Source organism: Phalaenopsis equestris, unplaced genomic scaffold (assembly GCF_001263595.1).
Source record: "Phalaenopsis equestris unplaced genomic scaffold, ASM126359v1 Scaffold000347, whole genome shotgun sequence".
NCBI classification, from domain to species: Eukaryota; Viridiplantae; Streptophyta; class Magnoliopsida; order Asparagales; family Orchidaceae; genus Phalaenopsis; species Phalaenopsis equestris.
The window spans coordinates 460,137-476,262 of NW_018164789.1; the positions used below are offsets into that span (position 1 = coordinate 460,137).

Consider the following 16,126-nt stretch of genomic DNA (forward strand, 5'->3'; position numbering starts at 1 on the left):
GGTAGGATGAGGAAAATCAAGTGGGAATGAGGAGTCGCGGAACACTTATTTTCAGGAGTCCAAAGGAAGGAGAAGGTAGGGGATGTCATAGATCCTGAGGAGAAACCTCAGTGACATCTCAAACTATCCTAAAATGTGGTTACATTTTGGAGACGATGTTAATTAATTGTTTGATCCTGTCAATTTTATTATTTGGGACTTAAACTTGCATAATGTTTGATCATGCAAATAACCCATAGAGATAAGAAGGTTTACGTCGTGTCACACGACAACTTCGGAACCTAAGGCGGGTTAGGACTTACGCTGCACAACATGGTTGTACAAGAGTCTAAAAAGAGTGTGAGGATTTACGTCGCACTAGGCGAGCTACCTCGAAGTCCTATGGGTTGTTATTATACTAGGAAGGGATAATGCTGAAGAAGATCCTCTTGCTGCTCGGTTTGAATTCCTCGCCGTGTTGCCCACAAAGTTGGCTCCAAGCTCCTGTTATAGCGATGACTCCAGGGTTTAAGTGTTTGAGATTGACGATTTATGTTTCTCAGTTTTGGTGTCAATATTTGGTTTTGTTTTGTTTCGATTTTGGTTTCAGTTCTGATTTTGCATGCAGAGTAGTAAAATTGCAGTTAAATAAAAGGTACTTGAAAGGTAAAACGCAGTAAAGTAAAATGTTGTAGATAAACTGTAAAAAACGTACATGGGCATCTGCTACTGTTGCGTTATTAATGTTGCGAGCATAGTATGATTTGCAGCAGTTTAAATAAACTTGCAAAAAAATTAAAAAAGGTGAGAAAACCCAATGCAAAAGTCAGAAAAATGAGTTGTAAAAAAAAATCACGATAAAAGAAACTCTTAGCCACATATGAAAGATCGGGACTGGGTATAAGATATTGGTAAAAGTGGGGGCTCAGAGCTGGGCTGTAGGCTTCCCAATCTTGAACAGGAGTTACCGGCCCAACAATCTACAGAAGGCAGTTCTTAACCTCAATCCAAGTGACTAGCCGTGGACTTTTATAAATTTTCATAGAAAGATTTTCATGCAAAACTTATTATTCAAGTTTTTTTTATGCAGAGTTCTCTTAATCATGCAAAAAAATATATATATATTTTATTTTTGTAAATATTTTATAAAGTCGTACAACCCACTCTAATCGTGCTAGAACTACTGACAACCTAAAAGTGTCGGGGGCAACGATCCCACCAAGAATCGACGAATAGTATCATAGGTCCTTACCTCTCCCTTATTGAAGATTCTTGAGGTAGAAGATATTATTCTAATAATCTAACATCGTATCCCTCGTTTAAGCACACATAAGCAATGTTGTCATCGTCCTCGCCACTTAGACCCTAGACTCATCCTAGTCCGATGATCCATATGTGGCGTTAACAAATTTCCTCAATTGCCAGGAGAATTTGAGTGTAATATCTAAACTCAAATCCCGATGCAATGAGTTTTATTGTAGGTTAGATCATTGAGTGAATTTCACTGTTGATTTAATTAAGGAAGCATGGGTCACATCTCGGTGCATCATGTCTAGTGTCTTAGTCAGTTTGTGGATTAGGGTCAAGTGTCTAGTTTCACTGTGCATTCAAAGATTATGTGAATAGACTCTTACCTAAGGTATGCTCCTAAAACCTTAAGAGGTTACACTGCAGAGATTAGGTAGAAGTGCTCTCACCTAGAGTGTGCTCCTAAAGTCTAGGAAATCTACACTGAGGATTAGATGGATGGGCTCTCACCTAGGGTGTACACCTAAAGTCTAAGAGGTCTACATTGAGGACTAGGTGGATGGACTCTCACCTAAGCTGTGTGCTCCTAAAACTCTAGGAAACCTACTCTTTAACTTATGTTTAATGTGATTTAAGGTTTTCTATATTTTCCAATTAATTAAATCATCAATCCCCATCTTTATGACTTAACCATTTAAAAAGAAGTAAAACAAAAGAAAGATGAGGCAAACTCACTTCCAAAACTAGTAAAGTCAAGGGGGAAAACAACGAGTGGATCAGCCTAAAAGCGTTTAAATAATAATCAATTGAAACCCAAAATAGTGGGCAAAAAGGGGTCCGTAAAATCAATTCTAAACCGCATGTAAATCAGCACTTGTCTCCAAAACAGTAGGCAAAGCTCTCAAAATCAGCCCCAAAACAATAGACAAAGATCTCAAAATCAGCCCTAAAACAATAATTTTAAAATTCCCAAACAACACATGTAAGCTTAAAGCAATAATTTTAAATGTTACAAAATTAGCTAGGAAACCTAGCCCAAAACAATGACAATACATTTAAAGCTCTGAAAGCTGCAACGAAACCAGTCTGAACTAGTCCCAAAATAACCCCCAAATCATCACTTAAATTGTCTCAAACAGCCTTTTTTAAATGGATCGAAACAACACTTGTTGAAACTCCAAAACAGTGAAATCGAAGAGCCAAAGAAGTGCTATTTAGTGCTTCCAAGTAGCAACAATATGACTCGAATAAGACAACATTTAACTCTTCCCAACAGCAGAAATACAGGACAAACAAAATATCATTTTATTTTTTTAAGACCGCAAGTTTATAAGACTCCAAACATCATCTATGTCATTCTGAAACTTCCAATTCAGCAAATAGACATACAAATTCTGAAGCTTATGTGTATTGTAAAAAATAGGTAAATGCATTATCTTGTTGCAACATAAAATATTTGAGTGTTGTGCATACTCATGTGAAAGTTTGAGGTAATAGAGACGTAAAAGCACATGAATTAAGCGGATGTGTATGCAAATCTTTCTAACTCCTAGATGACATTGTATAAATAAAGTTACCCAGTTACTGCAATCGCTAAGGTTCTGCACTCCAAAGCTTTTCAGAAGCTCTGGGAAGTTCTGTATTCCTCCTACCTCCAATGCGGGCGAGGGAGGGTCAGCCGAGTGAGGCGAGCGACTTTGACGCGGACAAGAGGTGAGCGAGGCTTCGGCGCTGAGAAAGGAGGGAGTTCGGTTGAGCACTAGTCCCGTCGCACAGAGGAGAAGCGAGCGGGAGCTTCTATCAAGAGCTGCGATCGATTCGCAGAGGAGCAGGACAGCGGAGGAAGCTTCCGTCGCGCAAGGAAGAAGCGGCGCAAGGAAGAAGCGAGGGGTTTCCAGTGCGAGCAAAGGAAGAAGCGAGGGATTTCCTGTGCGAGCAGAACTTGTCGAGAGCAACTGTCGCACGAGAGCAGGAAGCCGACGAGGGTGAGCGAGAGTGATGTGAGGGTTTCAGTACAGAGGAGGCGAGCGGGACTTGTAGATCGGAGATTCTTCAGCGTGAGGAAGAGGCGAGCAGGCGAGTGCAGGAATCGGGATCGAGCTTCTTCGACGCAGGGAAGAGGCGAGCAGGCGAGGCGTCAAGCGGGGCCTGCGGTGCAAAGGAGAAGAGAGCCTAATGGGAGAGGGCGAAGGTTTCTGGGCGAGCTTTAAAGGAAGGCGAAGGTCTCGGGCGCGGTTCTTCGGCGCAGCAAGGAGTCAGCGAGGGAGATGAGCAGGAGCGAGTGGGAACTTTGTTTGCTGCCGAGGAAGGAGACGAGCGGAAGGTTTTCGGTGCAGAGGAGAAGAGAGCCGAGCGGGAGACGAAGAGGGGGCCGAATGCCAAGAAGGTGAATGGAACGCTCGAATTGTATATCCAAAAATGTATCCATTACGGGTGATTAGGCAGGGAATTAATTAGTTTCCCTCAGGGGAAGTGATTTAATTGGAAAAGAATTAATCTTCATTATATGTGGAGTTAATGATATATTTGAATTTTTAAATTTGAAATTTAAAATTTATGGGCTGAAATAATTACCCCGGGCTTAGCCTATATTCAGCCCAAGTCAAACTCTAAATAAACCTGGGGTGAGCCAGGGCCCACGCTCGCTAAAAAAAATACATCGATTTCCGTGTCGTTTATGCACGTGTGTAATCCTAGCAATATGGGTGTCCTTCCTAGCTAAAGTTGATGTTCCGGACGCGTCGGTGTAATCTGTTTCGTCATCCGGGGTCGTTCGTACGAGTTTGCCGGCGGGCGAGTCGATTCAACTCAAAGTCGTGTGTGGTGCAGTGAGTGCGTGAGTTGCGGTATTCACGAGTAATCGAGTCCCAAAGAGTTCACCTAAGGTTGTTTGATCCTATAGGAACTCATTTCCGGGCCCTCTACATGTTGGTCCTTAGCCCTTGCAACTAGAAGTTGAGTGCTTGAAACCACTCATGCGAGTTCTTAAAAAAAATGAGTCAAGAAGTGGCTTGAAGTTCTACGGGAGGTGGGCTCCATTGCTAGTCTGCTAGGATGGTCAACAAGGAACTCCTAAGGCTAGATTATAGGTTCTGGGAGTAGAAGACTAAGTCCTCACTAAAATGAGGTCAACAACTCTATGCACCAACCAAAATAATCTTTGCCTACTTGGCACATTCTTGGTTATCATAAAATATTAATTAAAGAATCTTCAAGTCAAATATCCAACGAAAAAACATTTAGATCACGTCTATCATTAAAAGTTCGGGCATGGGCATCAGCCTTGACATTTTTTAACATTTTAGATTCACCATAATGCTAATCATAAAGAACCCTGTGATTTCATTAATGATACCAACACTATCAATCATCATGACCATCAAAAGAAATAATAAACCTCACGAAAATCATAGTGTCGTTATAATATCTCTAAGTTCTCCTGAATCTCTAACATAACAATGATCTCTAGAATCAATATGGTTTCTAAGGTTTTAGTATGCTCGGTCGAGAATGAAGAGCATCTACACCTATTCTAAGGGCATTCCTAGCAATCCAAGCTCTAAGAGGGGCACCATTATTCCTACGTGGGGATGTCCTGAAAGTTGCACTCATCAACCACCACTAAATCACTTAAAAAGTGATGATTACCTGAAGTACTCTTATAAGGATGATTATCTATGGAGATATCACTCGAAAAAATTGAGAATTTCTGAGTTTGTTCATTTAAACATTCGCCGTTTCCATTTGTCCAAGCAATTCATCTACAGTTACTCATATAGCTCAATTTATCTTCTAGAGTCTAAGTATTTTTTTTTTCTCAAAGAGAAGAGTCAGCAAGGCCGAAGGAACATGGCTCTTTGGCCTTTCTTGTCCATGTCCTAAAGCTTCCCCATATATATATATATAGATATATATATATATATATTCCTCTAGTTTTCTTCTTTTCTGCAATGCAAAGTTTCGATATAGTTGAGTGCAAAAGAGGAAAAGAAAGGAGATGGCTTACCATTCTTCTTAAAATTGCTCTAATACCAAATCGATGTAGGCTCTCAAATCGAATCATGAAAACTAAAGAAAATTGGAAGGAAAAAAAAATAATAAAACCGAGCCTTGAATCCCCAAGCTTTTTAAGTTGAATCCGCAAAATATAGAGTTCTTCAAACTCTCAAAGCAGGGGTTGTAGAAATTATTTATTGCTAACATCGTAATTATAAAAATGCAAATTAATAGTGAAAGACAGGATAAATAAGGTCTTAATTACTTGAAAAAAAAAAACTAATGAAGGATGAAAGCACCCCATCCTTGGTAAATTTCAATATAATTTAAAAGTAAAAAATAAAAAATTAAATGTTGGCCATATATGAAAAATGGGACCACGAAGGCATGGAACAAGGTCCAGTTTAGCTTATTTCTCGAATGACTATAAGAAACCAAGTCAATTTTAATCAATTGGTTGATGATATTACATCATAAGCTTAATATGTTAGAAGGTCCTAAATGTGGAGCTCAAATTCTTTTGCTTTCAGGTAAACCAGAGAAGACAATTGGTATCTAAACAGACAAAAATGTGGAAGTATCAATATGTTTTGATACTATCATGCCACCATCTAACTCCATAAGTAATAAAATCTAATGAATTACTGATTTTGATATAATAGAGTCTTGGCAAAATCAAGGAATACAAAAATGCAGCAAGTTGAATTGATGTTGTCAAGAGTACCCCTGTTATCATTGGAAGATGTTATCATACTTGAATTAGGTCAAATTAATCGTTCCTCTAGAAGAATGCTTGAAAATATAAGATATGCTTCAAGAAGAGTCCTACGGCAGATTGGGTTGAATGAAATATCCATGTATTAATGACCTCATGGATAGGCTATTCTTCAGCTCACTAGCAAAAAAAGGAGAAAATATATATTAGATAAGTCCATTCCACAGAAATCTAAATCCATACGAAGATAACAAATAGGCATTGCCAGTTAATGTATTAACTAAAGAAGAAAGAGAATCCTAAAGAACGAGCAATTAATTCTAGATAGCCGTGACCACTTGTTTTCTTATTTTGGAACTAGTCTCATACATCTTTAGAATAAGCTTATCTAAAATGTCTGCAACAAAATATATCACAGGAAACAACAAGCCGTCCATTGTCCAGTTGTTAATGAGTAGCTAGCCTACAACAACAACAAGCCTTTATCCCACTAAGTGGGGTCTGCTACATCTATCCTTTTTCTCCATTGCGTCCTATTGAGTGTCATATTTTCATTTAATTCTAATAAATTAATTTTTTATGCAACATGACAAAGTCTTTTTAGGTCAACCTCTCTCTTTCTTAACATAATTTGAATCCAAAATATCTACTCTCCTAACCGGATCATCAGAGGGTACATGTTTAATGTGACCAAACCATCTCAGACGACTCTCTCTAATCTTGCCCGCCACTGAAGCTGCACCAACCCTATCACAGATATATTCATTTCGCATTTTGTCTTTAAGTATCAAGTAACTCATCCACCTATGCATTCTCATCTCAGCAACACTTAACTTTGTTTAATGCTTCTCTTCTAAAGGTCAACATTATGTGTCATAGAGCATTACAGGTCTCAACACCATCTTATAAAATTTTCCTTTAAGTCTAAACGGTACTTTTCTATCACACAATAGGCCCGATGCATTCCTCCACTTGAACCAACTAACTCGAATTCTACCAATAACATCTCCACTACATCACTATCACTTTAAACAATAGACTCGAGATATCTAAAACTTTTACACCTTTTAATGATTTGATCACATATAGTTACAACTCTGCCACTAGAGCTACTAATACTAAAATCACATTCCATGTATTCAATTTTAGTTCTACTCAAACGAAGGCTTTTAGACTCCAATGTAGGCCTCCATAATTCAATTTTTTCCTAAACTCTTTCTCTAGTCTTATCCACAGAAAGGTTATCATCTGTGAAAAGCATACACAAAGGTACATCCTCCGGTAAATGTTTGGCAAAAGCATCCATAACTAAGACAAAAAGATACGGTCTTAAAGTCGGTCCCTGATGTAATTTAACTAAAATAGAAAAATATTTGGTCAATCCATCTTCTGTTCAAACACAAGTAATAGCTCTAGTATAAATGTCTTTAACGACTTGAATATAAGTCATATCAATACCTTGGAATAAAAATAAAACTCAAGATTCTCTGAATAATCCCTCAAATTTGTGTGTCGCTAAGTGTTATTAAATCATAGGCCAGAAAACCAATTGATGGAGAACAACAAGTTTACCCACACTTGAAACAAACAAATAACCCTTCACGGAAACAAATAAATAAATGTGTTCAACAATGTTTTAGTTTACTTCCATTATTTTGTAAATGAAAGTAGTAGGTTCAAAATTTAATTAATATATTTAGAGATTTATGCAATGACTCTTGGATTAGATTGCAAAAAATTGTTAAATTTATATATTGATCCGCTTGATGAATATTAAATGTTAAATTTTTTAAATTTGAATTTGTCCGGACCGAGTAGATTCAGCGGATATCCACAAATTCGCACTTGTTGGAATAGTCAACAATTAGAAAAGTTGAACAGTATTTTAGTTTATCTTTATTATTTTGTAGAGCCATTTAATATTTTAACTTCAACATATTGTTTGAGCATATATGTTGATGTGCATGTGAGAACAGATTGTGTCCTCTTTATTTATGAAATCTGTAGATAGGTTCACCTCTATTTGGTTCAGCTTAACCAGATAATTCAATGACGGACCACTACTATTAATTTTGGTGATCTTATGTGTATGTACTAAATGGATTTATCTATTTTGGAAGCTACATGATTTGGTCTTTGTGGCATGGTTAAGTTCTAATTGTAATTTGATTTACACATGTTGGAGTAATTTGATCGAGTGGGATAAGGTTTTATTGCTTGTGGCAAAAATGCAATATTGTGGCTACCTCGTTCTTACTAAACAACTCATACAACGTGCCATTTGCAATTCTTGTACTACAACAACAACTAGAAGCCTTTATCCTACTAAGTGAGGTCGGCTATAAGAATCTTTTTTCTCCATTGTGTCCTATTAAGTGTTATATTTTCACTTAATTCGAATAAATTAAGATCATTCTTTATACAATATGCCCAAATTTTTTAAGGTCTGCCAATTGCAATTCTTGTAGTCGTAGTTAAATCATCTATCACTAATAAGCATGTGTCTCCTAGTGCAGGTTATTTGTTCCACATTCCTATAAAGAATATATATTTTGTAGGTTTGCTGCTGGAATTGATCAAAGCTTGGGATTCTATTTCATACCTTATTCAAATGCTTAAGCCATTTGAAATTATAGAGAAGTTAACTTATTGGAATTAGATAGTCATAAATATTATACACTTGAAGCATGTAATAAGACATCAAGATTCATAAAATTTGTAGTTCTTCAATCTCGAGTGAGCTACTCGAATTGGTTGTTGTACCATCAATAAGTTTTAATAGCAAATAGATTTATATATGTTTGAGTTATTTGGTCTCAGAGGGTGAGGTTATATTACTTTTGAGGAAGTTACAGCATTGTGGTTATTGAAATAGTAGCAACTGACTGGTTCCTATATGGGATTCCTATAGTGGGTTTCTTTGTGTTTCTTTTAGCTGTAATTGGTCCATCTACTATCGATATTCAAAAGTTTATTCATTCCCCCATTCCTATACATAGCATATATTTAGCAGGTTTGCTATTAAAAATCAATTAGGCTTGCAATTATGTTTCTTGATTATGTTTTATGCCTCAACCAAGTGCCTAAGATAATTGAATTTATGGAGTTGACCTACTGGAATGGATGGTCATACTAGAGTTAACCCAAACAACAATAAAAAAATCAAATATTATTGCTGAATTCAAAATTGGGAAATGCACCTTCACAAATGGAAATAAAAATAGCAACAAACACGACAAACGGCAGACGATTAGGGTGAATTTCAAGTGGTGATGTTGGCAAGGTGGGGAAAGTGTGAGACTGCAGGGAATCAACAGTAAGACCATGTCAACTAGCTGTGCTGTGCAGCTGCGAACCGCGATGGCTGGAACAGACAGGAAATCAACAAAAATAGGATGTCCTGAGGTGTCGGGATGAGAGGGAACAGCAGCAAGGCGAGCTTCTAGAGATGATAGCAAGTGTGTGAGAGAGGATTAGTTGCGGGAGAGACTAGGAGGCTGCCCAACAACAGCAACACCTTGCTGCTTGGGGCGGTGGCAGCAAGTCAGGTGTACTGGAACATCAGGTGGATAGTAGCAAGAAGGGGTTTTGGGCGGCAGTAGCAAGGAAGGGATGCGGGGGAACAAAGTGGAATGCCTGGGACAGCAGCGGCACTGAAGAGGAGGGAGGGAAGGACAATGACAGCGGCAGTAACTGCAGAAATTCAGCAAGATATGCTGTGCGGGGCGGTTGCAGCAAGGAAAAGTGACGGCAACAATGAAGGAAGAATGTAGAAGGTACAAAAATTGGAGATGGCTACCCCCGTGAGAACGACCCATAATTGGAGCACCATTCAATCCCTTGAAAGAAAATCACCACCTTGGACGAGCTACAGCTGAAGCACCACTCGCTTCTCGTTACAACCATTAAAGGGTGAAACTGAGATGTTGACGGCTATTCTAAACATAAACACAAAAAAATTGCAAACCTAAAACACCGAAATCACATATATAACCCCTAGATAACTAGGATTATATCCTCATATGGAAAAGAGATGCCAAACCAGCGTGGGAGAGCCGATCGGCCCTTTCAGGTCTGAACCGGTTTGGTTCAAACAAAAGAATCACAAAATAAAATCCCGCAGTGTTGTAGCTAGGATCGCATTACTGTAGCACATTGTAGCAAACTTTACCTAAATGCCTCCATTGTAGCTCCTGTGTCAAATGATTATTAATATTATATACTTGAGGCGTGTAATAGAAGATATTTAGCTTCATAAAATTTTCAGTTTCTTCAATAGTGTTAAAACTTGAGTGGATGTCGTTTTCTTTGAGAGTAGCTCAAGGTTGAATACTAATTTTTTAAGGCAATCATCTCTTTGTCTGGTGATTTCTTATGTTGTTCTACTTTCCTCAAAATAATTCAATATTGGCTTTGCGAGCATGATTAATTTTAATTAAATTTACTACTAGTTTTCAAATTACGGTGTTAATTCCAATTGCACAATGGATTTTTGTGGCTTTAAATTTTTTTACTATATTTCCTTGATCTGGGCAATCATTAAATTATTATTTGACATGAATTTCATGTATTTGGATTTTGCGCGAAAAGAAGATGATATCTTAAATTAATTGGTCTTTGGACTTACAAATCTCAATTACAACCGATAAGTTACACATTACACCTTTAGATGTAATAAAAATCATAGATCTAAGATGTCATGCATCACTAATCATTTTCAACTATTTTTCCTTGAAAAATGCTCCCAAGCTAGAGATGGAGATGCGCCTATTGCCCTGCTTTTTTTCCCAAAGTGCATGAGTTGTCCCACAGCAAACACAATCATAAAATAGGTGAAATGTAAGAATAATAACTACGCTTTTCTTATATAATGACTACCATTGCAATATAAGTTAAGCTGCCCAAGTTTAATCACCATTTCCATATTAAAGCTCCATAATCCAATTAGAGTTACAAACATAAATCTACATACTTTCTATCACAAGTGAAGAAAAAAAAAACTTGCTATAACACAGGATCACCAATCCTAAAATTCAAATGTCTTTGCAATGTAACAACCATCAGCAATACGGGATAATCCATTAGTGATAGTAAAGAATAACTACAAGGAATTCTCGTATTCCCCGTTTCTACCCCTTGTATTCTTCTGCGTCAACAATTTCAATTGCTCAAATAGAAAGCATCACCAGCATAAATCACTAATAGCTTCTCCCATTTCCACAAAAAATTTTGAATTTACCAACTTATTTTGCAATTTCAAAAGTTAAATTATATCAAACTCCAAAAGATAATTTCCGCCATCAGAAAACAGCTAAAAAACTAAATTTGAAAGGATTCGAACTAACTCCTTTCAGCTGCCTAATCTTGCTGTGGAGACCGGTGATTTGCTCGTCCAAATCGTCATGCATCGGATCAATCCGTAACTGGATCTCATCTGTGCCCGTCGACGATCTGGCCGTAAGCCCTTCCCTGTCATCATCGAAGGGCTCAAAATCGTAACATTAAAAAAGCGGTGATTACTAAATACACTTTTATTAGGAAGAAAACAAGGGGGCAAACCTCGATCTTAGAGGACCAGAGCCATAGTAAGGATTCGCCATGGTAGAACGGAAACGAAAAAACACGAACCCTGTTCTTTTCCCGAGGGGTCTTCGAAGCAGCTGTTTGGTAGCAGGATTTGAGCAGGCTTTACCCTAAATCCTGAAAACAGCAAAAAATGACAACATTAATCCCATTTGTCCTCCGTTTTGCCTTAAATTACCGAGGGCCTGTCCGGCAACGGATTTAGAGTAGGATTTAAGCTGGATTTGACATAAATCTTGCCCGACGGCCATTTTGAACAAAATAAAGCCTCGGATTTGATAAATCCAGATTTCACGGATTTCGTCCTTAAGTCATGGATTTACTAAATCCCGCAAATCGGTGGATTTAGTGAATCCGGGACGAACACTTCGCGCGAAAAAGAGGACGAGAAGTTACCTTACTCGATGGTTTCGGGTATGAGGGGAGCGGAAGGAGGAGAAAAATGGGAGTTTCGGGTCACTGTAAGCCGCGATCCCGTCGTTGCGTTCCCAACTAGCTCCAATTGCGACTGTATCGCGAAAGTTTCGGAGACGAAAGGCGATTGTTTTGGACGAAAGAGAGACGGAGGGAAATCCGAGGGTTTCGGGCCGAGGGGATTGATGCAGGCGAGAATTTTATTAATTTAATTTTATTTATGTTAATCTTATTAATTTAATTGATTAATAATTAATAACTAATTAAAATATTATCAAAGTAATTCTAATTAAATAAAATCATATTTATCATTTAATCAATAATTAATAATGAATAAAAGATATATATTAATTTTTTATTCATTTAAAATAATTTTATTTACTAAATTAATAATTGATTAACTATTTAAAAAAAGTTAAACTTTTATTTAATTATTAATTAAAATTATTTATATCAATAATTAATTATTTAAGTAAATATATAAATATTAATTATCATAATTTGAAAATAAAATATTATTTGAATTTAAGAAGCTAACACATTTTGACTATTTTGAAATATTTTAAGAAGACGGATTTTCACAATTTACTAAACTCTATTATGGTGTGTTGTTAGTAGACAATCATAGTAGATTTCTATATCTTAATAGAAATTGTCAAACAATTTCACAGGATTTAATCAGATTTGCTAATTCTATCAACAAACAATATTTTGGATTTAATCCTTTCAAGATTTATTAAATCTGGAATTACAAGATTTACTAAATTCTACTAAATTAATTCTCATTTGTTGTTATACAGCCCCCCGAATTACTAAATCCAGTTGGAAGGTGGGTTTGTCGGATTTAGAGGAGCTGAAGCGCACAAAGGACGGTGGAAGAAAAAGAAAGAAGAAGATTAGTCATGTTTGAGCAAAATGAAAATAATAGATATACGAAGGTTTCAGAGATCTTTGTGAGCCCCAATCCCGTCATTGAACCACAACTCTACCACGAGCGTTTCAAGCATAGGAGGAAGAAGGGACGTAGGTGATGGTTTCGATCAAAACCTAGACTAGGGCAAGGAGAACAAGTTTCATGATTTTAATATAATTTTATTGAAATTAATTACATAAATTTATTATTAACTAATTATAATTATAAAAACATATGTTAAAGTATTTTATAATTAATTTATATAAATTATATTATATATTAAATTTAATTAATTTTATCAAATTTTTATTGATTTTTATTTAATTAAATTAATAATTAATTATTAATTAATGAAGATTATTATTTTTAATAAATAACAAGTTTTATAAATTTTGTTAATACTTAATTAGTTTAGTAAATAATTTATTATTTATTAACAAAATTAAACTTTAAAATAAAATTAAACTTGATAATTTCACCATTAATATGTAATATTAAATTTATGTCAACTCAGAGACATAAATCCTAGGATAGATTGTCAAATAATTTTAGAAGATTTAATAAGATTTAACATGTCATATCAAATAATTTTTATGATTTGATGTATTCATAATATTTACTAAATGTTACATTTCTGCTTGCTGCCCCTAAATCTTATAAATTTTTAAATCCTATTTCTCCTCTATTTTGCCCTTAAACAGTGCTTACAGTTTATCAAATTCGATAAATCCAGAAGACAGAGGTAATAGTAAAACAAACGGAACTCGATAAAAGAGGGAACATAAGAAAATTCAATTTAACATTCATTTTTTTTTATGTTTGATGATATTCAAGTTAAATCCATGATTAAATCCTATTTACAAGACGCTACCAAACACCACTTAAATTTCGAATTGAATACATCTTGCTGGAAAAGGAGTATTTACTGGATTTGGACAAATAAAAGCACACAAGAAGAGGAAGATCAGAGTTTCATGAGTCTTCTTCTTCAAAGTAAGCAATGTAATATAACATCAAGATCTTTAGATAAGTCGAAGGTCACCATCCCATTCTTTCATCATGTTTCCTCAAGACTTGCCTTTTTTTTCATTTCTTTAATAATGTATATTCAATATTTTTATCATAGGAACAATTATATATATAGCACTCCAAACATTGCTATTTACAAATATAGCAACTTGTTTGTTTAATTTTCAAACTCTCCCACAAATATCAAAATTCATGATAAAATCCCATCCCATTTTTTTCATTTTTATCAAGTTCTCCATGATTTAATCATGACATACATAAATGCATCAATTTGTTCATTAAAATAACCATCTGATACTAATTTTGTAAAATAATATTTCAAATGTGGTGCATATAATTACCCCTTTTATCTATTTTTCAAACTCCAATTAAACGGGACAACACGCCTAGAGAGTGATACTACTAGACTAAAAGCTAGGACAATATGAATCAAACATGATATCCAAAATCATACTCTAATGTTATATTTGCAAAATAATATAAATAGACACTATTAGGCATTAGAAAATTCATGATTATACAGAGAAAATTTATCAACATAAATTTAAATGAAAATTCAAGAGACATGAAATTTTTTTATGTAAAAAACCTAGAAGGGAAGAAACCAAGGGACCTACATCAATTGAAACACTTCTATTAGTCATGAAGGAAGGTATTAATATAATAAGATTTGAATTATATAGATCACCTAAAAGGCAATAGAGAGTATCTCAAGTCACTTAAGTTAACAGTAGACATTGAATCATAATTAAGTTATTAGTAGACATTGAATCATTGTGGGGATTAGATAATAGCAAGTGTTGAAGATTGAGGATAAAATTGGGGTGATGACAATCATGAAGCAATAACTAATGTCACCAAAAATAAATATGATCAAGTACGAATTCAAATGCATATCTACTTTTATAACTCTGGACGCAAGTTCAAAATTACCCTTAGACTAATTTCAATATATTAATAATCAAATCAAACGTACCAATAAATGAACCCGATGATAAAAAAATTGTTATGTTCCAAGCACAGATTAGCCTAGACCAAGCAATTAAAATATGAATGAACGTTTGTCATACTAATCGGATGGTCAAATTGGTGTTTGCTTCACACATTTCTCTTGTTTCTGAAAATGCATTGGATAAAAAAGTATCAAGTCAATTGTGCCTTTCGTACTGAGGCGTACAATTACCCTCCCACGAAAGTACTTTGATTCCCTCTATCGCGTCGCAGGAAGGGTAAAGGGTTGCCATTTCTGCGATACCCAAGTGAGAAAAGCCACGAGGGAGAGAGGGCAATGAAGGGCAAAGACTTCCGTCGAAACAATTATAATGATTTCAAGAAGATGATTGTTGGGTTATTATTAAGTACGATGTCAGTTCTAGATCTAATATTTATAATTATGAATTTTTTTAAAATTTTGAATGTAATTTTTATTTTCATGTAGGAGTTATTCAATGTTTAATGATTATCTTACAAACAACGCCACAACAAAGTAGCAAAAAGATTTTTTTTCATAAACAATTGCTAAATAACTGTACAAAACAAACAGACAGCTTCCTCACAACCACTTCATCGCAAAGCGCTGTGCATCAATTTTTTCAAACCGATAAAATGGGTCCCAAACAGCCCTAAATGTTACATGCTTATAATCAAATTGAGTATCCACGTAAGAGAAAACCTAATGAGAACAAGATCAATTCAACAAAATGTTTTAGAATTTTGATTAGAAATAAAATCCTATGTAATGATAGTTGATTTAAGAGATCAAGCAAGTGAATTTCATGATTTTAAAAGCACAGTCAACATACAATGCCATCTTTAGCAACTTCCTTAATACATTTCAAGCCGCCATGCCAACTTACCGCTCACTCTTTCAAGTTCATAACCCAACTTGTGATCACAATGAAAAAAAGGGGAACTGCTGTAACCTAAGTCATTTCATTCAAACCAAATACAAACCAAAGTGTCTAACCGCTGTAAACAACCAAAGTGTCTAACCGCTGTAAACGGCCACAGAGAATCATAAAAGTCTACAGATTTAAGGAATTGCATAAATTAGTGATTTCTATGAAGTGTCATCTCAAAGAGATAAAAGCAGAATTAGCAAAAAGCTTACACAGATTCCATAGAGATTTTGAACAATACCACTTCAGCAAACTTTTAAAATGAATAAACTTGCCTGGCTTCTATAGTAAGTTTTGATGGTATAGTTTACCTGGTTCAAAAAATTTAACATAATAGTGCCTTCGCATGAA

General features: G+C 35.4%; 1 protein-coding gene across 2 annotated transcripts in view; it reads right to left on the reverse strand.

The window, feature by feature from the left end:
* LOC110026044 (bet1-like protein At4g14600) overlaps positions 1-12,128 on the reverse strand; it is a 15,745-nt gene extending 3,617 nt beyond the window's left edge. The window contains exons 1-3 of one of the 2 annotated variants that reach the window (XM_020726812.1): positions 11,923-12,128; positions 11,498-11,638; positions 11,284-11,407 (exon numbers count right to left, since the gene is read on the reverse strand). In XM_020726812.1, coding sequence (XP_020582471.1) covers positions 11,284-11,407; positions 11,498-11,538 — 165 coding nt within the window. In that variant the 5' untranslated portion in view covers positions 11,539-11,638; positions 11,923-12,128. Of the gene's footprint in view, positions 1-11,283; positions 11,408-11,497; positions 11,639-11,917 lie in introns of both variants that reach the window. The other variant, XM_020726811.1, reaches the window with a different exon arrangement.
* Between the last annotated feature and the right edge of the window lie 3,998 nt (positions 12,129-16,126).